We start from the raw sequence: 26,962 nt of genomic DNA, 5'->3' as shown, positions 1-26,962 counted from the left end.
ACAACTTTCAATTTGCAAAATAAATCTGCAAGATCTGCAGGAAGTAAATGTTAACCAATACATCAGACCTGAGAGAGAACTTTTCAGGTACAGGGGAATGCCCCTATTCAGCCCACTAGGAAGTTCATTTTACAATGAGTAAAACAATACTCTGATTTTTATTTTTTATTTTAATTTACATTAACCATAGAATACAATTTTTGCAGAACTATTTTGTTACAAATTTAAATGTGATTTAACAATACAATATGTTTGTGCTTTTATTTCAGTTTTAATTTATTCATTTTATTCAATTTTCAAATTTGTATTTTTATGGGCCCTATTGTATTATATACATCTCCTTCACACATGTAAATGTAAAACACTCCTTTGAATGACACTTATTTTCAAGGTAAAAATTGCTTTTCAGGGCTTCATATATGTCATTGCCTTATGGAACTCGGCAGACAACTGGAGGTTTCTACCTTTTCCTTTACTGGCATTGTTACTTGGAACAGGACTACCATTTAACCAGAGAACTTTTTAAAATTTCATTCTAATTTAATTCAAGCAACTTTTGTTACCTATATTGCACTATGTTTTAATGCAAATGGAAGGATACTTTATGGAAATGCTGGTCTGTACTACTCCATAAGCTGCATTACTTTTTTTTATTAAACAAACAACTTTTTTAAGGCCTTCATATGAACTTAAAGGGACATAATACTCATTTGCTAAATCCTTTGAAACGGATGCAGTATAACTGCAAAAAGCTGACAGGAAAATATCACCTAAGCATCTCTATGTAAAAAAGGAAGATATTTTACCTCGCAATCTCCTTGGCTCAGCAGAGTAAGTTCTGTGTAAAAAGTTATACTCAGTTACTGCCCAGCTGCAGGTAAAAAAAAATAAAAGAATGAAGAAATAAACAGCAGTCAATCAGCATCAACAGTGCTGAGGTCATGAACTCTTTTACTGTAATCTCATGAGATTTCACTTAACTCTCATGTGATTTCATTGTAAACTTTCTTACACTGAATAGGGAAATAAGATGAGTGTGCACGAAAGCTCGCTCCTTCCACTGTCCCGGGACAGACATACTGATTTGTTGCTTAGAAGCCCTTTACAATGGGATGTGGCTACTGAGAAACTTTTGGGGTAAAATGTCTTTCTTTTTTACATAGAGATGTTCAGGTGATATTTTTCAGTCAGCTTTTTACAGCTATACTGCATCACTTTCAAGTGGGTATTATGGCCCTTTAACCTTTCCTAATTTCACTCACCTGGGGAAGGATAAACCTTCTATTCTACTTCAACAAGTTACATCTTTACCACAGACCAGGATTTATAACCCCTCTATGTGCAGTTCATACCTCAGTAGGGAACTGATGAGGGGGTTTTGGAGCATTATTTTGCAATGTAAGCAACTCTCCTTTAGATCCAGAACTCCACATAGAGATTTAAACAACTCCCAAGAAAAAAATCTCCCTTTTAAAGTCTTTGAGGGACCTTGCAGGACTTACTAGATGTATTAGATCATCTCACCAGAGCAGAGATGTTAAGATCATCAGTCCTTAGATGAGGTATGACCAGGTGAGCACCATAAGTATCTTACTTTCTCTCTTACCTCCCTCCTTCTTTCACAGGTTTTTTGATCCCATGCGGTAGAGCAGCAGTCAGGCTTTTTGTTGAGGAACTGTGTCTGTAAATAATTGTTTACAGGTATAATACAGTGCAGGAAGGAGTTACTACTTTTTCGCAACATGGATTTATAATACTGATGAGATTTCTTACAGAATCTATCAAGCCCTGACGTCTTTGGACAAATGTCTCTGAGCTGGTGAGATTCTATAAGAATGCTCGCCAGCTCTTCTATTTCCCTGGTGGAATTATAAAAAGGCCACTTTTTACCCTGAAAACAGGGTGTCTCGCTAAGGAGTGAATACTGTATTTGCATATGGGGAGGAGATGCATACATTACAAAAGTGCACAATAAAATTAGTTATTTAAAATTCATGCAAAATGAATAATTCAACCATTCACATAAAAAAAATTTGCAGGAAAAAATTGTGGGCCAGATTACGAGTGGAGCGCAAATTAGCACTTCAGATCATTTGAACTAGAAGTAAGCTTTTAGCGCTTGTTGTGTTTTGCTTATATTACGAGTTTAAAGTAAACTGTTTTCGATCTCGCGCTAACCCGACAAGTGCAAAAAGCTGAATAGAATATCAAGGTTCACGTTCACGTACTCCCCCATAGAAGTCAATGGAGACAAAAAAAAGTGTGAAAAAAACACCTCTCGCACAAACCCAATCGAATATTCTCATTTGCGCTAACCCAACATGAAACTATGAATATTTCACATGCCAACAGAATATTTTCTATTTTTCATAAATAAATATTTCTACATATATCTGATGGGTTTTTTTGAGAGAGAGAGAGAGAGAGAGAGAGAGAGAGAGAAATAAATATATCCAGCACTCACATTAAAGACCAACTTCCGGGTGTACTTCAAATTCATTAATCACATGCAGAAAACAGGAAGGCACTCGCTGTTACAATAATCTATTTTAATAACATTATTAAAATAGATTATTGTAACGGTGAGTGCCTTCCTGTTATCTGTGTGTGTGTATGTATGTGTATATATATATATATATATATATATATATATCAAAATAACAAGAGTATTGCATTGAGCAATGATACTTTTTTTTATTGGACTAACTATACTTTTATAAGTTGACAAGCTTTCGGAAGAGTTCCTTCCTTTATCAAGTCTGGAGCAATGTGAGTATTGCTCCAGACTTGATAAAGGAAGGAACTCTTCCGAAAGCTTGTCAACTTATAAATGTATAGTTAGTCCAATAAAAAAGTATCATTGCTCAATTCAATACTCTTGTTATTTTGATATCTAAATCTCTGGACTAACACGGCTACTCCAATCAACGTATATATATATATATATATATATATATATATTTATATAAATTAATGAAAAGAATGGTGCACTCTCTGGATTTATAAATTCACCAAACTTTACTACGTAGTAAAGCTTGGTGAATTTATAAATCCAGAGAGTGCATTCTTTTCATTCCTTTATATTATTCCTGATGCACCCTGGTATGAATATTCTTGAAGGTTCGTGAGAGTGCTGCAATTTTTAATTTGGATATATATATATATATATAGTATATATATATATGTATATATATATATATATGATTATATATAGGTATACATATATACAGATATATATATAGGAATATCTTTTTAGAAATATCTAGAACCTATTCTGCTATGTGTAGAACATTGGAATGTCAAATATTTAAAGTAAATACATAGATAAAACCTTATTATTAAAAGTGAATATTGCATAAATATACTTTAACATGTTTTTATCTAGTTAACTGCAGAGTGCTCCAATGCACTTGTATATATGTCTTTATATGTGTACATATGTATTTATGTGTATATATGAGTGTAAATACATATATACACACATATAAATACATATATATATATATATATATATATATATATATATATATACATATCCATCTTTAGACATGTATATGTATGATATCTTATCTTATATCATCCTTGCTAAAGGTCCCAGGTGGAGGACGAAACGTTGGATGTATTTGGATGTGAAGTGTACCACAATATGTGATCAAAGTGGTAACATCCCTATTAAAGAAACCGGGTGCAAAGTTATTCCTTTGGACTGTGGTTGGTGTATGTATATGTATGTATCTCAATTTTAAATCCCTTTGGCTGCCTTTTTATCCCTAACACCTGAGATCTCATATCTTTGAGCCTTTATAATTTTTTGTGCCATTTTTTTTAAAATAATGTTTATTAGATGGTGTTATTATAAGTGTAACTATACTTTGTAATGTATCTTGATGTGTTTTGTGCAATTTTTATATTTCGCAAAACAGTTAACCAGAGGTTTGAAGTCACGGTAATCATTCTAGCGTAAATCAAGAATGTGATCAAGCAATTGCATTTACTTTCAACTCGTAATACCAGCGGTAAGCCCAATGACTGCAAACCTCCGCAATAAACCCCTTATCACTCGGCCGCAAACCTTTATGTTCCACTTGTAATTTGGCCCTGTATTGTTAAGGTGCATCAAAAATAGTAACAAAATTGTTCACCAATCATTATATTTTATCAAAAATGTCATTTTTTTATGTAAATGACACAGAAATAAATTGTATTAAATATGCAAAGCGTAAATCATATTTTAAGCACTCAAGATGTGCAAAAACCACAAAGAAATGCGTAGTCTTAAATACAAAATACAAAGCATAATTGTTGTTTTTTGTAAAATGGACTGAACCTGAGTGTTTCATGGGTGTGTATGAAATTTTCTCTCAAATCCCAACGTAATTCTATAAACAGTTTCGCACTACAGTTCTCATAGTTTTTTCTTGCAAATTAAAAGATAGCACGTTTTGGCCAAAATGCTCAAAACACTAATTACTCTGAAAGGAAAACCTATGCATATTTAAAATACAGCATTTTTAAGGCACAGTGCACTGAAAACAGCGTAATTTATTTTGTATTAGGCATAATATTTAAATAGACATGAAACCCAAAAATTTTCTTCCATGATCCAGAGAATACAATTTTAAATAACATTTCAATTTACTTCTATTATTTAATTAGCTTCATTCTTCAGATATCCTTTGTTGAAGAAATAGCAATGCACAAGGCATCTTTGTGCAGCCACCAATCAGACGCTACTGAGCCGATTTAGACATGCTTTTCAACAAAGGACATCAAGAGAATGAAGCAAATTAGATAATAGAAGTAAATTGGAAAGTTGTTTAAAACTGCATGATCTTCCTAAATCATGACAGAAAAAAAATGAGTTACATGTTCCTTTAAGTTTAAAAATACTCTGGCTCCTCCCTCTGTACCTCACCCTCCATTGCAAACTTCTACCTAGCAGAGAGATCTCATTATTTGTATTTGAGATATCTCGCCACTCGCAGGGACAGCCCCTTTTTTGATAGAATTCCATTAGGGCTGCCCCTGCGAGTGTTGGCGTGGCAAAGCATGCATAGACCAGCACATTTTATAGAATCAGAATCAGGCCCTTAGTGAGTACAAGAGCACATCAGTGCAAAGTTACTATAGATAGTCTATGAACCTGCATCTTTTACTGCCCTGTATTTTTGAATTGCTTCCAGATTAGTTCATTTACATGAAACAATAATGTAAAACAAACAAAAGCAATGAAAACAGTTTTTATAACAAATATAATGACAACATAAATTATAAGAAGAGCTAACTATTAAATCCAACATACTAAGAGTAGGCTGGTTTAGCACGCAGGGGAGAAAAACAGCCATACTTCAATGTCATGTGACACATTTATTTGTTTATCTGACCTCTAGGCATATAGCTTAATTATATTAAAAGACAGTTTGAAAGATAACATGCAATCTACCATTATTGCTTTCATGCCCCAGTAGAAATGCTGTAGCTAGAGGAGGTTAAAGGTATAATATTTTTATTTATTCATGTATAATATGAAGAATAATTGTATTCTTTGGTATATCCAGCAGTTAACTGTTGACATGAAGGTTTAAGATACATAATATTACAGTGAAGCTGAAAATATTTTATAGTGTTTAATTGCCTTCTCCCTTATATGCCAGTGCAATATACGTGATATATAATTATCATCATTTATTTGTAGAGCGCCAACAGATTCCGCAGAGCTAATATAACACATTGACCTTCATCATTTCAATAAAATAATGTTAACAGTCATTATAATGGGGCTATTTAAACCTGTCATAATGACAGTGAAAAAAAATCATACAATAAGTATTCGGTAAAAAAAAATATCCATTTAAACTTCAGTTCTCATGATAAATGCAGTGCCTACTTTGTATCTCCAATGCTGAACTTAGAACTCAATCAATAGTGTATAGGTCTGTAAATGCCATGATGCATGTGATTGGCATATACTTGTTCAAAAGTATGTTCAGTGTGTATTGACCTATTAAGTTCTGATTATATTTTCAAGTAGATTTAAGTTACATGAAGAGGACTTCACTTTTACCATAAAAATGCTGGCTGAAATCTGTATAATCTGTATAATTGCTGATATTATATTAAGGATAAATATACTAAGCTTTTCAACTAGAATGTCTCTTAAATAACCTGTGTTTGCTAAAAAACATAATGTCTAATAAACATCTCCACAATGCATATTTAGAGCAATGAACTGTTCCTTACTTACCTACACATTCATGCGAATTGCTTGGTGTTGCTCGCTGCCATGGCCTATCATAATAAAAAGGTTTGCAGGCATCACACTCAGGACCTATTGTGTTATGCTGACATTCACACATAAGTCCCTCTTTAATAGCGCTGCAACGTGATGCATGGCCATTACATTTACACCTTCCCCCAACCTGGAGTTCAGAAACACCATAGAAGGCAGTCTTCCTTCTGATTCCCAACTTTTTCCCATAATGGAGACGGTTAAAGACCACACGGATGTCTGTAGCAGTCACCCAGTCTTGAAGAACTGGACTATATTCAAATCTTCTGGCTGAAGGACGACCTGCTAATGGCATGAAAGCTACAAGCCCTTTAGTAAGAGGTTTAACTCCAGTTTGGAAGTCAGTACAAGTAGCTTCATGTTGCATGGGCTTTGTAATGGCACTTGTGGTGGCATGTCCATATACTCTACGACAGTGACTAGAGTAAAACTGGAAGGGGATCCATGACTTTCCATGGTCCATAGATTTATAGATGGACATAGAGTCAGGACGTGGGGTGCAAAAACGCAAACTTACATATACCAACTCAAACCTACGACCCAGAGATAGAGTCAAGGTAACATTTTGTGGATATGTTATTCCACTCTCTGATCTCCAACATGTTTGGGTATCTGTATCAGTCATGTATAAAGGTGGATAAGATGTTTCTGGTTTCTTCTGGTCACATAATTGACACCTACGAGATGTTATATTTGCAGAGTCCATGAAATAGCAAAGTTTTTGGGGTACGCGCCCACAAGTACTAGAGGTAACTACCTCTTGTCCGAGAGCCACATTGATAAAATCTGGGATACAATATTTTGGCCTCTGTTTGGCATCATAGCAGGGTCCATCTGTATTTCCACGGTGGCCAGATGCTTTATTGGAATTGTTCTCCTGCCCCTTGGGCACAGGGCTCAGAAGGGAGATGATGTAAAAAGGAATAAAACCCCACAATATTCGAGGCATGTCAGACCAATCAGGATGTTGGAAACATTACCTGGATAAAAAAAAAAATTGTTAATCATTAAAATAAGCATAGTTAATGTAACCTATTGTCTTTATATAAATTATGCAAAATGCTACCTCAACCAAAACGTAGGACTATATATAGCCATATTCTATGGACATTTTGCTTGTTGTGCTTCCTCACCATTTGTTTAGTTACATTGACAAAATATAAAATTTGCATATAGAATAGAAAACCCTTGGCTTGCTAAATCAATTAAAAGAAGCTGTAACTATGCCAGCTACATTCTTTGTTTCTATTCCCCCTTGTCTGACTACTAATTTGAGGCTTTAGATAGAACTATTCTGTTACTGAAGATTGAATAACTAACTTTCTTTACCCCCTTTATTTTCACCAAGCTAACCAACACAATAAAATGTGTATATCCACATTTTGGTGTGAAATGTACTGGCCAAATCCAAAGGGAATAAAAATGTCAGAATCCTTACGGGTCTTTGCATCAAACTTAGTGCATGCATTAATGCTAATGACACCCATGACCTCATGAGATTCTCTCTAGTATGACATTTCCAAGTGTCTATTGTCTATGGAAATGCAGAACTCTTGTGAACCCCTAATGTGATGTGACTACAGTTCAAAGAAGAAATTAATTAAAATCTCATGATAACATGAGTGTTGGTACTTGGAATGAGCTCATTATTAGTAAACAAACAAAGAGTGTAATTTATTCATGCCTTATTGTGGAAGAGTTCTAAAATATATAATGACTTCAATGCAGCAATTGTTAGATGGACCACACATAGGGCAATGTTTAAAACAAAGATTTGTTGTGAACTATTATATTAGGTAAGTAAATATATGTTTCTATAACTTTTATATGAGAGGTATTCCTCAGACTACATGATACGTTCTAAAAAATCTATAAAAGAAGCAATGAAAATATTACTATTATTTAACTTTGGAGACTCTCACTAGCTGATTTACTTTGCTTTGAATACTAAGACAGACTAGTTCACTACTAATGCCACATCCAAGCCTTACCTAATCCCTGAGACAATCCTACTCCTGACAACCTCATAACAAAAGATCCCAAAACCTCATTGTCATAAAGTAATCATTACTAAGTCTATTTGGCTAGAAAACTATTGCACTGAATTTTAATTTAAGACGAGTTTAACAAACAAACTCACAGGGAGTGTGAACTGTTTTTAAAATACATTTCCCAAAAAGTTATGAATACATATTTGTTTTAAAGGATTGTCTGTTGGTAAAAGTGAAATTGTTTATATTAAAATACATAGTTACAAAATTAAAATTGGCTGCAAAGCATTGTTAAACCCAAGAGAGGAGGTGTGGTTCTTGCCGCCTGATTCAACTAACAATATCAAATAGGGATGGGTGAATGTGGTGAAAGTGTAGTTTGCTTGTAGAACGAATAGTCCTGTGGACATTTGTTTTGGACAGTCGAATATTGATAAGAATGAAGACTCCATTAAAATTCTGTATTTGAATTATATTGAATATTTACGGTTTTTGAATGTTACTTTCGTTTTCGAATGTTCATAATTAGATTGAATATTCACATTTGAAATTTGAATGTAACATTCAATTTAACAAATACTATTCAAAAGTTCAATAGTTCATGTGGTAGGAAATTTAGTAAATTGATATATAATAGATACAAATATATTTATTCAAATTTTTCTGTTTTGAATATTGCATAATTTGAATATTACATTTAAAAAGAGCAATTAGAAATACAGTCTATTACAAATATATTGATTCACTTATTTTCTAATTTTAATATTTAATAATTTTGATTCGAATTTCGCAATATTTGAATTTAAAAAAATTCAAATTGAATATTACATTAAGAGATAGCATTCAAAATACTATTACATTTGACAAATGTTAGAATGTTGTACAAACATTCAAAGTTCAAAAAGAACAAACGTGTTAAAATATATTTGATTTTTCGATTGTTGCAAAACATTCGCCCATCGCTAATATCAAGTTTGAATAAGGAAACTATATTTGATGTTGTCCTTTTACAGTAAAGTTGCTTACTTTACCCCAGGAACCAAATAAAACCAGGTTCAGTGGGACATGGATTGATTATTACCTTTTAGATTTTCCCTAGTAAAAAGTACAAATTAAAACTATAGCAAATGTAGGTTTAAATAACTTTTTTTAATTAACAAGTAAATAGCTTAGCACAGCCAAACAAATAGGAATTAAAGTTCAAATATCTCTATAGTTATTGTAAACATTTTAAACATTTCTAATCATATCCATCATCATGCTCACATAGATCTTAAAGGGACAGTCTAGTCAAAATTCAACTTTCATGATTTAGATAGGGCATGCAATTTTAAACAACTTTCCAATTTACTGTTATAATCAAATTTGCGTTGTTCTCTTGGTATTCTCATTGTGCTCACTCCTGTGGAGTTATTTATGAGTCAGAGCTGATGCAAGTCTGTCAAAAGAACTTAAACGAGGGGGCAGTCTTCAGAGGCTTAGATACAAGGTAATTACTGAGATAAAAAGTATATTAATATAACAGTGTTTGTTATGCAAAACTGGGGAATGGGTAATAAAGGGATTATCTATCTTTTTAAACAATAAAGCATTTCAAGTAGACTGTCCCTTTAAGTAAATAGCGTTGTTCAGGAGTTAGCAAATTTTTTCTGTAAAAGGCCAGATGATAAATAGTTTAGACCTTTTGGACTAAGAGGCAAAATTTAAGAAATTAGGTTGGTATTTCTATAACAAGAGAGAAAATAAATCTCCACAAATTTATGTCAACCAAATAAGCCACTTGAAAATGTACTTTTGTTGTAACCTTATTAACATTTTTATTTTTTTAAAGAAAGTCTGTTGTGGTGAGATTCTGTTTTAAATTCTCCTATTTTTCTAAACATTGTTTTCCTTTGAGTCGAGAATATTGTGTTGATACATAATGTAGTGAGCTGAACAGCAGAGCAAAGTGGTAAGAGCGGCACATATTTATATATATATCTGTCGCAACCATTAGACCACAAACTGCAGACAATATATAAACTTATGAGATTGGCTGTTCCGGTAAAACTTACTTGTGAACACTGACATTCTTATCTCACGGACAGTACAAAAACTGATTCGGCCTTCCCCGGGCTTAGCTGATTTGTTAAACAACAGCCTTGTCATATCACAGGTAATTGCTATATGAAATCACAGAAGCTATTTATACTAATAGAGCTGCTCTGCTTTTCTATAACTAACCTTAAAGGCAGAGTTGCACATCCTTAATGACTTAAACCAATCAAAACTGTTTTAACTTAAAGGGATATGAAACCCAAAATGTTTATTTCATAATTCAGATAAAGCATGTAGTTTTGAAAAGCTTTCTAATTTACTTCTATTATCATTTTGTCTTTGTTCTCTTGGTACCTTTTGTTGAAAAACAGGGATGTACGCTCAGGATCCTGCCCATGTCTGGAGCTCCATAGGGCAGCAGTTTTGCAAGAATGTTATTCATTTCCATGAGCACTAGAAGGCAGCACTATTTTCTGCCATTTATTGCTCCAGAAACCTTCCTTAGGTATCTCTTCAACAAAGAATATCATGAGAGAAGTAGCAAATTCTTTAATGTTATACTCTGAATCAGAAAATAGCATTTGTGGGTTTCCTATCCCTTTAAAATCATTTTAATTGAAAATATATTAACATGTTTGAATAGATCTCTTTCATATGTATTACATTATTTGACTGTTCTATCCCTTTAAAACTGCAGTTGAGTGTCACATAAAAACATTCCAAAACCAATTGGTAAGAATATGGGTGCATGTGTGTAAAACAGAATATGGGTGCATGTGTGTAAAACAGAATATGGGTGCATGTGTGTAAAACAGAATATGGGTGCATGCGTGTAAAACAGAATATGGGTGCATGTGTGTAAAACAGAATATGGGTGCATGTGTGTAAAACAGAATATGGGTGCATGTGTGTAAAACAGAATATGGGTGCATGTGTGTAAAACAGAATATGGGTGCATGTGTGTAAAACAGAATATGGGTGCATGCGTGTAAAACAGAATATGGGTGCATGCGTGTAAAACAGAATATGGGTGCATGCGTGTAAAACATAAGACATGTTTGCTGGTACTTTGACTATTCCTCGCCCACAAAAGACAGCAACAGTTGACATTGGCAATTTTACTCTTTTTTTTATTTATTCATTTCTTTTTGAAGTCTTCTTAAAATAACATAACAGTTTTCATCATCATAAGTAGAAGAGAGTATGTTTTTCTCTTAAAAAGGGAGTAGAAACCATGTCATTACAAGACATGACTGTTGTGTTGCTATAAATTAAGAAATAACCAAGTTTAAATGTTTATTATTGGAGCAGCCAATCCAAGTTTGAGTCTTCAGACAAATAGGATAGAAGTCCGCAGGGTGCATTTCAAGTTCTGAGAATTAGTAAATCTTCAAAAGTTAAATTACATGAAAAGGTGACAAAATAAATAATAAAATTATATTGCAAAGTTGTTTCACTATGCATAACTAGACATTTTATATAAAAAGCTTAAGGTGTTTATTGTCTCTTTAAATTCCTTTTTTAATAGGATAGGATGTTATAGGATACAAATATAAAGCTTGAGCAAAATTTTCCCTAAACTGATCTCATCTTCCATAGAGAATGAATGTTGGAAATGGCACTTTTTTTTTTTTTTTTACATATATAGAAAATGTTAAACTAATATTACACTTTAAGGTGTTGATGTCTACTACTATAAACCACCTGAATACCTATAGAGATGGGCGAGAACTAATGAACATGAATACAGCAGTACAAAGTACACAAATGAAACGAACATGAAACCCCCCAAAAAATTTAATCATTCAGATAACACAATTTTAAACAACTTTCCAATTTACTTCTATTATCTAATTTGCTTTATTTTCTTGGTATCATTTGTTAAAGGAGCAGCAATGTACTACTAGGAACTAGCTGAAAGCCATGGACAAGGGGCATATATGTGCAGCCACCAATCAGCAGCTTCTGAGCCTACCTAGGTATACTTTTCAACAAAGGATACAAAGCAAATTAAATAAATTAGATAATAGAAATGAATTTGAAAGGTATTTAAAATTGCATGCTCTATCTGCATCAATAAAAAAAATGTCCCTTTAATTTCCAGTTAGATTCAATTTACATTTAAAGAAACAGTCAAGTCCAAATAAAACTTTAATGTTTCAAATAGGGCATGTAATTTGAAACAACTTTCCAATTTACTTTTATCACCAATTTTGCTTTGTTCTCTTGGTATTCTTAGTTGAAAGCTAAACCTAGGAGGTTCATATGCAAATTTCTTAGACCTTGAAGGCCGCCTCTAATCTAAATGCATTTTGATAGTTTTTCACCACTAGAGGGCATTAGTTCACATGTTTCATATAGATAACATTGAGCTCATGCACGTGAATTTACCATGGAGACAGCTCTGATATATTATTATTATTATTATAACTGTGTTGGTTATGCAAAACTGGGAAATAGGTAATAAAGGCATTATCTCTCTTTTAAAACAACAAAAATTCTGGTGTTGACTGTCCCTTTAAAAGGCTTTTAATTAAAATGTTCATGCAATTTGAACTTGTTAATTGTTCTGTTATAGCATGATAGAAATTTTTGCTTTTCAAATCTATGCCCATAAAAAGACACTTTTGATAAACTTATACTTAAAAATATAAAATCCAATAATTAATATGAAGAATAATCTTATTAGTGTGTACAATTGTTTTGTGTCCTTATTCAAGACATAGGAAAATACAATGAATAATATTTTGTTATATTTTACAAAATAGGTTCTTCTCTGTAGTTTTAGAAAATATACTTATTCATGTAGGACCTGTGTTTACCTAAATACACAACCTTCTTGCAACAAAACGTTAGAACGCTGAGCAATGACCCATACATAGCTCCTCTCAACAAACATCTACCCTTTCTCAGATTATAAAATGGTGCTAGGTCATTTATACCCTTACATTGGAAATCAACATATACAGATATAGTTGACTCCATACTACTTCCATAAAAGGGTCCCTTGATGAATATGCTGACATCTTGTTGATTTGGAATAAAACAAAAAATGTTCTTTAGACACCTAACCATAGAATGTTAATGACTAAAGATAGAATTGCTTGAAACAATATACATAAGAGTGAATACTGAAATGCCTACAGGGTGGACATGTTTTAAGTTTTCATAACTAACTGCATGGCATTTACCATACTCTTTTTCTTAGATGTTTTAGGTAATGAAACCTCCTCTTAGTAAACTTAAAAAATACAGTAAGGTCCAAATAATTTTTTACTGAGAACTAGCCAATGATTGGTGGCTGCACGTATATGCCTTTTGTCATTGGCTCGCCAGATGTGTACAGCTAGCTCCCAGTAGTGGATTTCTGCTCCTTTAACAAAGGATAATAAGAAAATGAAGCACAATTGATAATAGTCAATCCTTAACAACCCATCTCATCTATATTGCCTAGTGTATAGATTTTGACCAGGTGAATATGCCAGACATACTGTACTGAGAAATAAGCATACTAGAGAGGGAATACTTTATTATTTCTGGGTTTGATTTTGATATTTATGTTGTGTTTTTATGTCTACTTGTGTTGTATATAATCAAAAATTCTATGCACTATGTTCAACATCTCATCTATTGATCCTGCAGACCAGTCTCATTCCTATAGCACCCGTGTATGATTTAATTGTTCTTTATTTATAAATCCATACAACATGTGTTCCACAAATATGAAAATGTTATATTGTATTATTTACAAAAAATAGACATATTTCAAGATTCATTACTATTGATTTCTGCAGCTGATAAATCACTATGAAATCTGCTGGATTGCTTTAATTATAAATGTATGTATCAAAATAACAACCACAGGGGTAGACCACAATCCTTTAGAAAAAAGAAATCTAATGATTTTCAATAAAAAAAATAAAAATAAAGTCTATGGGGATTTTTCTAGATTAATGTTTTGATACAATATTCTAAGGGATTGACTCTTGGATGTTTTAATGGTACAAAAAGAAAACAAACAAGCAAACAAATATATATAAACAGGTCATGTTGCATGAAACAGGATACAAAGCTTGGTGTAAGTGACTAGAATCTTTCACTGGACCGTAAGAGAACATTTGTTTTATCACTGAGTAAATGAACAGCTAAAAAGGAAGGAGTGACAGGTTTAATTATGCAAGGTGTTCAAACTTGCCAAATACTGTGAAAGTTTACCAACAACAAAAGAGAAAAGCTTCAGCGACAGCTATTTCCTCCCTCTCATGTTCTGTAATTAATTTGTTAGCAATCTGACTGTGTATCTTTAAACAACACATAGATACTGGTTTAATGGGCATATGATGACAGATGTATTGTCTATCTTAACAGGCAAGCACCAACAGAATTTACCCAGTTGTAAAGCAGTAGGGGTAGTATCAACTATCCTTGTATTAATTAAACCCTTCCAACCTACTTGGTTTGTTTATCCATGTGCTGGTATTTGTTTTACCTTTTAGTCTATGCTTTTGTATTAGTGACACAGTTCATGAAAAACATTGTTTTTGTGTATTCAGATTCTAAAAATACAAATTATATGTAATGTATTATATTATTTATAGTTGCTTTTCCAATTTCGTTAGAAATTAGAAATGAATGGAATATTCGTTTAGCAGTGAAAATCAATTAAATATTCTACATGTTTAAATTATAACAATTTTCCTGGAACATGGATATATGAAAGCACAATGTACTACATGCATTAACATAAGATCTAGCCTTCCAGTCTCACCAATTCTGGAGCCTACAAATGAAGGATGATGGAGTATTTGCAAATGGGCTACACGGAAAAACAGGAAATTGAATAAATTGAGAGGTTGGGAAGCTGTTATTTTATCTATGTGTTCACGTGTCACCTTAATTTTGCTTTCGTTTCCTCACTTTAATTTTTGCCAAGGTTTAAATTCAAAACTATACGCTAGTTACCAGTGTCTATTTTTCATTTATTCTTTGCTCACTGGATTCAATTAAACTGGATTTTTATTAGCATAAAATAGCTGAATTTACCTTTTTACAAAATGTATAGGTATTTACAAGAGCAATTTGATATTTTTAAATCAATATTTATAATAATAATAATAATATTCTGACAACTGGTAAGCCACATCCAAATTTTGATTGTTTAAAATATGTTCCTCCAAATTACAATACAAATTTGCCTATTTATACAATTATACTTGTATAAAGAAAATATTCGCCTGCTCATATTAGTGTAACATTGGCTTATTTTGCTGCAACTGTTATCCACCAGTAAAATGACAAAGATTATGTCATCAAGTACTGCATACTGATTGCTCATGGATATCTGGCGTAAAAAGCCTGAACTAAAATTATGTATGAATAATATAAACAGTGCGCTCAATGTCTTGTATATGGTGAGACACTTTAGAATTAGTTTATGGTACCAAGTAAGTTAAAAACACATCTTAGTACTAATAATTCATTGTTGTCAAAGTTTTCCATTTTGTCAAGTTTTACAGTAAAAATATATATTGTAATAAAATTTGAATTTAGTCAACATAGTATAAACTGTAAAATACAATAAATTTACTGTTAATTTGCCGAGCTTTAAGAACACTGGTGTACCTCAACCACTTATCTCTGGTAAAATATTTTTTTTACTTTTATGACGGACTCATCTATGTTCTCGTTTCTGATTCTTTCTGTTATTCACCATAGTACTAACTCTCGGCTAGATTACGAGTTGTGCGTTAGGGTTAAAAAGCAGCGTTGAGAGGTCCTAACGCTGCTTTTTAACGCCCGCTGGTATTACGAGTCTTGCAGGTACAGGTGTACCGCTCACTTTTTTGGTCAGACTAAAAAATACCGCAAATCCACTTACGTCAATTGCGTATCCTATATTTTCAATGGGACTTGCATAACGCCGGTATTACGAGTCTAACCAAAAGTGAGCGGTAGACCCTCTTCTGTCAAGACTGGTACCGCATTTTAAAGTCAGTAGTTAAGAGTTTTACACTACAACGCCATAGCATAAAACTCTTAACTAAAGTGCTAAAAAGTATACTAACACCCATAAACTATCTATTAACCACCTATCTATTAAGAGCATCCTCTTTCCCGACGGCTAAGACTGAATGAAGGTTCCTTTAAATTACATCATCCAAGATGGCGTCCCTTCAATTCCGATTGGCTGATAGAATTCTATCAGCCAATCGGAATTAAGGTAGAAAAAATCCTATTGGCTGATTGGATCAGCCAATAGGATTGAGCTGGCATTCTATTGGCTGTTCCAATCAGCCAATAGAATGCCAGCTCAATCCTACTGGCTGATTGCATCAGCCAATATGACTTTTTCTACCTTAATTCCGATTGGCTGATAGCATTCTATCAGCCAATCAGAATTGAAGGGACGCCATTTTGGATGACGTCATTTAAAGGAACTTTCATTCAGTCTTAGCCGTCGGATGAAGAGGATGCTCTTAATAGATAGGGGGTTAATAGGTAGTTTATGGGTGTTAGTGTACTTTTTAGCACTTTAGTTAAGAGTTTTATGAATTCTATCAGCCAATCGGAATTAAGGTAGAAAAAATTCTATTGGCTGATGCAATCAGCCAATAGGATTGAGCTGGCATTCTATTGGCTGATTGGAACAGCCAATAGAATGCCAGCTCAATCCTATTGGCTGATCCAATCAGCCAATAGGATTTTTTCTACCTTATTTCCGATTGGCTGATAGAATTCTATCAGCCAATCAGAATTGGAGGGACGCCATCTTGGATGACGTCATTTAAAGAAACCTTCATTCAGTCTTAGCCGTCGGATGAAGAGGATGCTCCACGTCGGATGTCTTGAAGATGGACCCCCTCCGCGCCGGATGGATGAAGATAGAAGATGTCGTCTGGAGGACCACTTCGCCCGGCTTGGATGAAGACTTCTGCCGGCTTCGTTGAGGACTTCGGACCGGTTGGATGAAGACTTCTCCCGGTAAGGTGAGCTTCAAGGGGTTAGTGTTAGGTTTTTTTAAGGGGGAATTGGGTGGGTTTTAGAGTAGGATTGGTTGTGTGGGGGGGTGGGTTTTAATGTTGGGGGGGATTTGTAATTTTTTTTTACAGGTAAAAGAGCTGATTACTTTGGGGCAATGCCCCACAAAAGGCCCTTTTAAGGGCTATTTGTAATTTAGTGTAGGGTAGGGTTTTTTATTTTGGGGGGGATTTTTTATTTTGTTAGGGGGATTAGATTAGGTGTAATTAGTTTAAAAATCTTGTAATTTGTTTATTATTTTCTGTAATTTAGTGTTGCGTTTTTTTTTTTTGTACTTTAGCTAATTTTATTTAATTGTATTTAATTGTATTTAATGTAGGGAATTAATTTAATTATAGTGTAGTGTTAGGTGTAATTGTAACTTAGTTTAGGTTTTATTTTACAGGTAAATTTGTCTTTATTTTACCTAGGTAGTTATTAAATAGTTAATAACTATTTAATAACTATTCTACCTAGTTAAAATAAATACAAACTTGCCTGTAAAATAAAAATAAACCCTAAGATAGATACAATGTAACTATTAGTTATATTGTAGCTTGCTTAGGGTTTATTTTATAGGTAAGTAGTTAGTTTTAAATAGGAATAATTTAGTTAACTATAGTAATTTTATTTAGATTTATTTAAATTATATTTAAATTAGTGGGGGTTAAGGTTAGGGTTAGACTTAGGTTTAGGGGTTAATACATTTAGTATAGTGGCGGCGACGGGGGCAGCAGATTAGGGGTTAATAAATGTAGGTAGGTGGCGGCGATGCTAGGGACGGCAGATTAGGGGTTAATAATATTTAACTAATGTTTGCGAGGCGGGAGTGTGGCGGTTTAGGGGTTAATATGTTTTTTTATAGTGGCGGTGACGTTGGGGGCGGCAGATTAGGGGTTAATAAGTGTAGGTAGGTTGTGGCAACATTGGGGGCAGCAGACTAGGGGTTAATACATTTAATGTAGGTGTCGGCGATGTTGGGGGCAGTAGAATAGGGGTTCATAAGTATAATGTAGGTGGCGGCAGTGTCCGGAGCGGCAGATTAGGGGTTAATTATATAATGCAGGTGTCAGCGATGTTGGGGATGGCAGATTAGGGGTTAATAAGTGTAATATTAGGGGTGTTTAGACTCAGGGTTCATGGCTGCGTTAGGAGCTAAACGCTGCTTTTTTGCAGGTGTTAGACTTTTTTTCAGTCTGCTCTCCCCGTTGATTCCTATGGGGAAATCGTGCACGAGCACATTACACCAGCTCATCGCTGACTTAAGCAGCGCTGGTATTGGAGTGAGATGTGGAGCAAAATTTTGCTCTACACTCACTTTTTGTCTTTTAACGACGGGTTTGTAAATACTCGTAATACCAGCGCTGTAGGTAAGTGAGTGGTGAGCATAAACTGCTCGTTAGCACCGCATAGCCTCTAACGCAAAACTCGTAATCTAGCCGTCAATTTGTTAACTGCTGACATGATACTAGTCCCACTGGCGCGCTGAGCAGCTGCGGTATTTAAAATGCTGGTGCAATGAGAATATCTAGCTAAGCTTCACATGCACGTGTAGAGATAAATGTTAACACTAAAAAAGTTATAACATTTTTGCCAGTAGCTGTATATTGCAAATATGTTTCTATTAAAAAATGTAATTAATCTATGTGCATTTAAATTTTGACCGGAATGTCCCTTTAAGTGTTTATAAATGTGTGTAAAGGTTCTTTTTCAAAGAGGTGAGTTATTTATTTTCCATGTAAGATGCAGAGGTTTTCTATTGTTTGCTGAATGATCTATACAATCCCCTGATAAAACAATGCAAATCACTAATACAATACTCCCTCAGCAGCAGGTCTATTCCTTACATTATAGGGTTTGATCCCTTCGTACAGTGTGAAATGACAGTAACAATTTGCATGTGTGAAATTAACCACCACAGTTCCAAAACATTAGAAACATTTATAAATTAATTATTTATCTATTAAAGCTTGGGCATTATGTGTATACTGGGCATGTGTTTAGAATGTGATATGTATATTGTTATACTGTAAAATTGCTTATTATATAATGTTTTAAACTTCATTTATTGTAATTGTTAATGAAGATTAACAATTTGAGATCCTGCAAATAATCACTGCTCTGTACAGTAAGAAATTACAGTTTGGTGTGAGTAAAGCAGCTCAATAATTTCAATTGTGGAAATCTCACAATTGTTCAAAAACAATATTTACAGTTAAAGCCCAAAATGAAAAGTTGAAGTCACTTTCTTCTGTCTGTGAGATAATAATGGACGATTAAGGACTTGCATGCAAGCGATAATAGAGCTCCACCTTGTAATACCAGCGCATGATAATGTACAAGTAAATCGCAATACGAATGCAAGCTTGCGTTCGCATTGTTAGGAATCATTGCGCTCACGAGAGTGCTTTCTATGGGCTCCTATGGGAGCCTGATTCTGATGCCATCAGAGATGCATCAGAATCTCGCGCAGTGAAGGGGTAAGTCGCGCAGTGATTGCAGCATTTTTAAATATATAAGTATATGATTATAACTTCAAAGCCTCAAAACTGCCATGTACAATTATTTTTTATTTTAAAAAATGCTACATTTTTTGTGTTAATAAAAAACTATTTTGCCCTCTATTTTTAGAAAATTAACCAGAAATCTAATCTCTTGTTAATTTTCGGTGCGCTAATTGCTACGTAAGCTCACGGTAGCAATAACAAGCCACTTGTAATGGCTGGTTAATTATTGCGCACCTGTAAACGGGCAAATTTGCCTGTTTGAGGGCATGCGATAATTTAGCACTCCACTTGTAATCTAGCCCTTCATACAGTAAAACTGCATTAAGAAGTGCATAATAAAAAGACAATGCAATAGCACTGAAATTCAAATAAGCAGTAAATTATTTCTGGCAATTTTTTTTATTTTTTTTTACCATTTGGCGTTCCCTGTATCATGTGACAGCCATCAACCAATCATAGCCTCATAAACTTATACACTGGGAACTTTCGCACATGCTCAGTAGGAGCAGGTATGTCAGAAAAGGTGCGTATAAAAAGACAGCATACTTTGAAAATGAAAGTAAATTGGAAAGTCTCTTAAAACTGCATGCTGACTTTAGTGTCTTTTAATATCTAACATTGTTCATCTTTATTCTAGGACAAAATTTGGCAAAATTTTAAAACACATATTTCACAATAATTGAAGCTAAAAATGTATTAAATAAGCAATTTTCAGTATAATGCATATAAATATTACATTCTACATGCAAGACAGTGCTAGGTTATGTGTGCCATATAGATATCATTGTGCTCAGTCCCATGGAGTTATTTATGAAACAGCACTAATTGAGTAAAATGCAAGTTTTTAAATAGCACTGAGATAAGGGCCCCTATTTATCAAGGTCTGGCGGACCTGACAGTGCGGATCAGGTCCGCCAGACCTCGCTGAATACGGCGAGCTATATGCTCGCCGTATTCAGCATTGCACCAGCAGCTCACAAGAGCTGCTGGTGCAACGCCGCCCCCTGCAGACTCGCGGCCAATCGGCCGCCAGCAGGGGGTGTGTCAATTACCCGATCGTACTCGATCGGGTTGATTTCCGGCGATGTCTGTCCGCCTGCTCAGAGCAGGCAGACAGGTTATGGAGCAGCGGTCTTTGTGACCTCTGCTTCATAACTGCTGTTTCTGGCGAGCCTCCATGCTCGCCAGAAACACGGGGCATCAAGCTCCATACGGAGCTTGATAAATATGCCCCAAGGGATCAATCTGTAGAGGCTTAGATAAAGGGTAATCACAGAGGTAAAAAGTATATTTATGTAACTGTGTTGGATATGCAAAACTGGGGAATGTGTAATAAAGGGAATATCTATTTTTTAAATAATAAAAATATTTCGGGTAGACTGTCCCTTTAAGTGTTATAATTTATTGTATTTTTGTGGCACGGTGGACATTAGTTACTGATAAGTGTTGCTCAAAGTAATTTATAACACAGAACACACAAAACATTGCTATGTCCTAATACACAATAGTAAATGTATTTCTGGCAATGTATTCAAGATGCTTTTAGGAGGAAGTAACATGTCGGAAACTTAGCCAGATGGTTTAATAAAGATTAGGTTCTCTCACATGGAAATCTTTAAAGTGGAATTTACGATGCATTAAGGTGTGTTCTTCACTTAAACTCCTATGTAGTCATGGGCAGTTGAGAAAGATGCAGGAAAGCAAAATGGACCCTCTTGTTATCTGTCTGCAGAAATCCTGTTTCATAAACAAAATCTGGTATTTCCTATAAAGGAAATGACTTACATTTTTATAGTCTCTTAAAATCTAAAAACCTTTGAGCAGCATGGTGTATGCTTCTTTCTAAAGATTTATAACAAAGAAATAATGAGATAGCAGGTGTGCTTGAATGTCGTATGTTAAATATGCTACATGCTCCAGTAGTCAAAAATGAATAACAAATTGAAAGAAAGTAAAGATCCTCAAATAGTTTCTTTAGGTAAAGTTATTGTAAACAAAATCCATCACTTTCATTTTGCTTTGAAATGTCAAATATTCCCATGAGGAACATCTGTAGCAATACTTTGGGGTATTTAAAATATTTGGGGTTGACATACTGCCACATGCTTCCTCTCTGGTCCTTCAACCAACTCCAATGTCTAATTTGTTTCACATAATGTTACCCCCCACCTGTTTAAAGAGTACACCAACATGTGTGTGCATCACTGTGCTAATATGTCCATTCCAGTTCAGAGAATATATAAGCCATAAGAGGTTTAATAGCCATGGGAGGTTGGTTTGGAACTGCTAAAGATATTCACCTCTATCATCTGCACCTGTGACTGTCTTAGACCCTCTAAAATACACTTTAATAGGGATGAAAATTGAGCTTAAAAACATACTTCTTATGTGGTAAGAGAAATATATATGCCTATTTAAAGTGCTCTTTTAGTTAAAAAAAAAGTTGAATTAAAGTAAACATAAAAAAGAAACAGATTGTGTTAAAAAACAGTAAACAGTTTACTTGTTTTCTTGCTAAATGAGTGCTTATGAATCCTCAGTGTAGCCATTTCCTGCAGCTAGATAAGGGTGCTACCATTACAGAACTTTCATTCTACTGTCACATGATTTTTGCAGCAAAAGTCCCTAACTGTGCATGAGCAATAAACTGACGGCAGCTATTATAGGTGTATCCTAGCAACACTTCAAAGGAAAAGCTGCTCCTTTGCCTTCCTGTAGAGGCCACAGCCCGTTTGTGTGGCAGTGACAGGAAGTAATGAACCCTTCACAAATGAAGTGGGACTAAAAGAAATAAAGGTTAAACTCTTTTAAGATTATGAATTATAGATATTGCAGTGATTTAAATATAACCCACTGCTTAGTGTTTTTAGTTTTTTTACAAAAATGGAACAGAATGTTTTATATCCATTTAAAGCTACAGTTTAAGTGCAAGAAAATAAAATGTTGAAATCAGTTTTTTTCCTCCATAACTGATGTTTTCAACAACCTAAATCATTATTTTATTTCTCCAAATTTGGAAGCATCATAGATCTTTCCATGGACTTTCCAAGAAACTGCGCCTTTTTCACATTTGAGAAGATGGAGTCAGCTGACCAGTTAATTGCAGAGCTCAATAACATGCTGATAAAAGATATCCCAGTGAAAGTCAGTATTGCCAAAAAACAGCCCATGTTGGATGCAGCCACTGGAAAATCCATATGGGGATCCTTAGCTGTCCAAAACAGTATAAAGCAGGGGTGTCCAAACTTTGCTCTCCAGAGGTTTTGGAACTACATTTCCGATGATGCTCAGCCAGCATTTTATCTAGCTGAGCATCATGGGAAATGTAGTTCCAAAACCTCTGGAGAGCAAAGTTTGGACACCCCTGGTATAAAGGGTTCCCACCGACATAAGAGGTCTCAGGTCATCTACTTAGAAGATATTTTCAGTGACAACGCACCTAGTGGCGGCAAGAGCTTGGGTTAACAAGGGCAAAGAAAACCTCATAGTGTAGAAATATAGTGAAGATATGAATGTAATAAATCAGTTTACAATGGTGCATATGTGTGTCTCAGAGTTCAATTCTGCCGTGGAGTTTTACCATCTCCTAGTTTGGAAAACCAAAAATCTGTGGAACCTGTTAAACTGTAAATTTTCTTTGGCCGTCTTCTTCAGGGCTTTATAACATTGCAGGATTTCCATAGTTTCTTGCCATAGCTCACCGATGTTTTGTATGTTGGTTACAAATTAAACTAAACTTTAAAAAAAATGATTTGTAAACTATTGGAAAGTTAGTTAAAGGGACATTCAACTCAAAATAAAATCCCACAAAAAATGTTTTATTAAAGGGACAGTCTAGTCAAAATTAAACTTTTATGATTCAGATAGGGCATGCAATTTTAAACAACTTTTCAAATGACTTTTATCATTAAATGTACTTTGTTCCCTTGGTGGTATTTTTGAAAAGCTAAACCTAGGTAGGCTCAAACTGATTTCTAAACCGTTGAAAACCGCCTCTTAGCTCAGAGCATTTTGATTTTTTTTCATAGTTAGACAGTACTAGTTCCTGTGTGTCATATAGATAACATTGTGCTCTCTCACGTGGAGTTATTTAGGAGTTTGCACTGATTGGCTAAACTGCATGTCTGTCAAAAGCACTGAGATTAGGGGCAGTCTGCAGAGGCTTAGATACAAGGTAATCACAGAGATAAAAAGTATATTAATATAACCGTGTTGGTTATACAAAACTGGGGAATTGGTAATTAAGGGATTATCTACTTTTTAAACAATAACAATTCTGGTGTAGACTGTCCCTTTAAGCAGAGCAATAAAATACAATATGTATTCATTATTCAGGAAGATGTGATCTATCAGATCCAATTGAGTTATGTGACCATCTGTTTGATGATTACATAAACACAGATATTCGCCTCCCCTCTAATTTTAGTCCTCCAAATAATTGTCCCAGTCTACAATTGTTTTAAAATCTAGTCTAGGAAGAATTTAATAAAATCCCTAACTGTGACCCTAAGAAGTCTAATCTGAATAGATATGAAATAATATTTAAACAAAGATTTAATAATCAGACAGGCAGACAAGGGTGGAGGGGAAGTCCTGCAGGACTGTGAAGATTATCTCAGTGGAGCTGACAGAATTTTATTGGATAAAGAATACTGTAAGAGATTAACTTTTGATCCAACTAAAGACTATTTGAAGACATTGATTAACCTGATAGATGGGGCTTACCTGGAGTGGATTGTAATAAAAAAAGAACAAGTATTTCTTAATCCTCACCGACCAAATTTGACATATTACCATAATTTGCTGAAATTCATAAATCATTGCTTAAAGGGACATCTGAAACCCCAAAAAAATATTTCAGGTAGAACATACAATTTAAACAACTTTCCAGTCTACTTCTATTATCAAATTTGCTTAAAGGGACACTGAACCCAATTTTTTTCTTTCGTGGTTCAGATAGAGCATGCAATTTAATAAACTTTTTCATTTACTCCTATTATCAATTTTTCTTTGTTCTCTTGCTATCTTTATTTGAAAAAGAAGGCATCTAAGCTTTTTTTTTGGTTCAGAACTCTGCAAAGCACTTTTTTGGTGGATGCATTTATTCACCAATCGAGTGTAATGCTAATACTTTTAATTGAATCAAAAAATCAGAACTGGATGTTTCAAATTCTGCTTTTATGTCCCTTTTATGCAGTGCTACAAATGTATAAAATCTCTGTTACAAGGATAGGTGCAGGTTCGAGAGCTGCTGTAGACAATATAACCCTCACTACAGGCCATTGCATTCAGAGCTTACTGTTTGCTGTGTGTTCTTGTTGAGATTTACATTTACACAGACCAGTCTAGTTGATCTAACTTTTCTCACTTCAACCACTAAAACCACCAGATGTTTTAGATCCAGCTATATTAGTCAATACATTTTGTAACATAAAAAATAATTGCAAATTAAATTTAAGTGTATTGTAAACCATTGTTTAACTCGTACATGATTCAACTTGATAATGTTTGTGTTTGTCGTCACCATCTATAGCATGTCTGGCATTGTGTACAATAGATACAAGGCTCCTGTATTATGTTAAATGACTGCATATAATAAATGGAAAAGCACGAGAACTGTTTTTATTCAGTGCTTCATTTGTCATTGGACAACACAATTGCTTTGTTCATTTTAAAATAAAAAAGGCTTTCCATTGTGTCAGAACTATTCTAATAATTGTTTTCTGAATCACATTACAACTATCATCAGATCTGCCATAAGGCAATTTATGTGACCACCTTTAGACTCTGTATGCATCAGATGAAATGGCCTGTTTAATGCTGAAAAACACATTGGAGAAATTGTTTGCAGGAATTGCTTTTACTATAATTATTCTGATCTTGTATTCAACGCCTTCATTGTGTGCAATGATTTAAGGAAAATTAATCTGTAGGTTATGGTTGTTCCAAGGATCAGGTTTGCTGATTATTGAAAATACCAGACTGTTCATATTATCACAATTGCAGTTCCATCAAAAGTCTGACATCTTAGTTTGTCTCTGCACTTTATTTATTTCATTTTCAGTAACACACATTGTGATAGATTAAAGTGGTGCACTAAATAAATTTTTCTCTCGCACACAAACACTGCTGGAATGAAAATTTTAATGCAGACAGTTTAGCGCGTATTAGAAGTTAAAAGTAAACAGTTTGCCTGTGAATGAAACCCAACACAAAATAACTTCAGGACTTCCGATCCATATTTTACATTCTTATGTTATTCACATAGAAGAAAATGTTCTTTTTATGTTTAAATATGTATTTATCTATATATACAGTATATCTGATTATTTTATTGAAAATATTTTTCTATACCTATAAACCTATATAAATGGAATGCAAAAGATTTACAGTATCTACACAGTAAAACCCATTATAAAATATTTACATTTTATACATTTGTTTAATGTTTTAAGGCATTTGAGTGGAAAGGGCTCCAAATTGTATTTATATGTTTATATATGTGTATACAATACATGTGTTTATATGTTCATACAAAGAGAGGAAGCGCTCTACCAGGAACAAACAGCTCAGCATTATATATGTGCTTATATGTGCATTTATCTAGGTATATACATACAAACATACATATATAAATACAAGTGTATTTACAAATATATAGACATATATATACACACATACATATTTTTAGACATATATATATATATATATATATATATATATATATATACATATATATTATACCCTTTTCCATTCAAACACCTTTTCATATACCTCATAACCCTTATAAAAAATATTAATATTTATATGAATCATTTTTATCAGAAAGTGTATATATAAGTGTAACACTTTATTTTACGTTTTTATGTTGTGTTTGGTGCACATCTTCTTTAACTCTTACACTTTACGCTAGGCCTCCACTCGCACAAACCCAAAAAGAGCTCATTTTGTTCGTGCAGATGCAAACATATTTACTTTCAACTTGTAATACGCGCACAAGTTAGGGCAGATGTGATATTGCTTATAACAACCTGAGCTAACAATAGTTCACCACTTGTATATGTGGGGGCAACCTTTGTTTTTGGTTTGTTTCTTCATATGCATTGGACTCTTTGAACTAT

The 26,962-nt window shown here is 33.9% G+C and overlaps 1 protein-coding gene across 4 annotated transcripts in view; it reads right to left on the bottom strand.

Moving 5' to 3' along the window:
• The window catches only part of NTN5 (netrin 5), a 144,035-nt gene that overhangs the window by 36,037 nt on the left and 81,036 nt on the right, over window positions 1-26,962 (bottom strand). For all 4 annotated transcript variants that reach the window (XM_053690646.1, XM_053690645.1, XM_053690644.1 and 1 more), the window contains one exon: window positions 6,245-7,269. In XM_053690646.1, coding sequence (XP_053546621.1) covers window positions 6,245-7,238 — 994 coding nt within the window. In that variant the 5' untranslated portion in view covers window positions 7,239-7,269. The remainder of the gene's footprint in view (window positions 1-6,244; window positions 7,270-26,962) is intronic.

Source organism: Bombina bombina, chromosome 8 (genome assembly GCF_027579735.1).
Source record: "Bombina bombina isolate aBomBom1 chromosome 8, aBomBom1.pri, whole genome shotgun sequence".
Lineage (NCBI taxonomy): Eukaryota > Metazoa > Chordata > Amphibia > Anura > Bombinatoridae > Bombina > Bombina bombina.
This window is presented reverse-complemented; position numbering and strand designations above follow the sequence as displayed.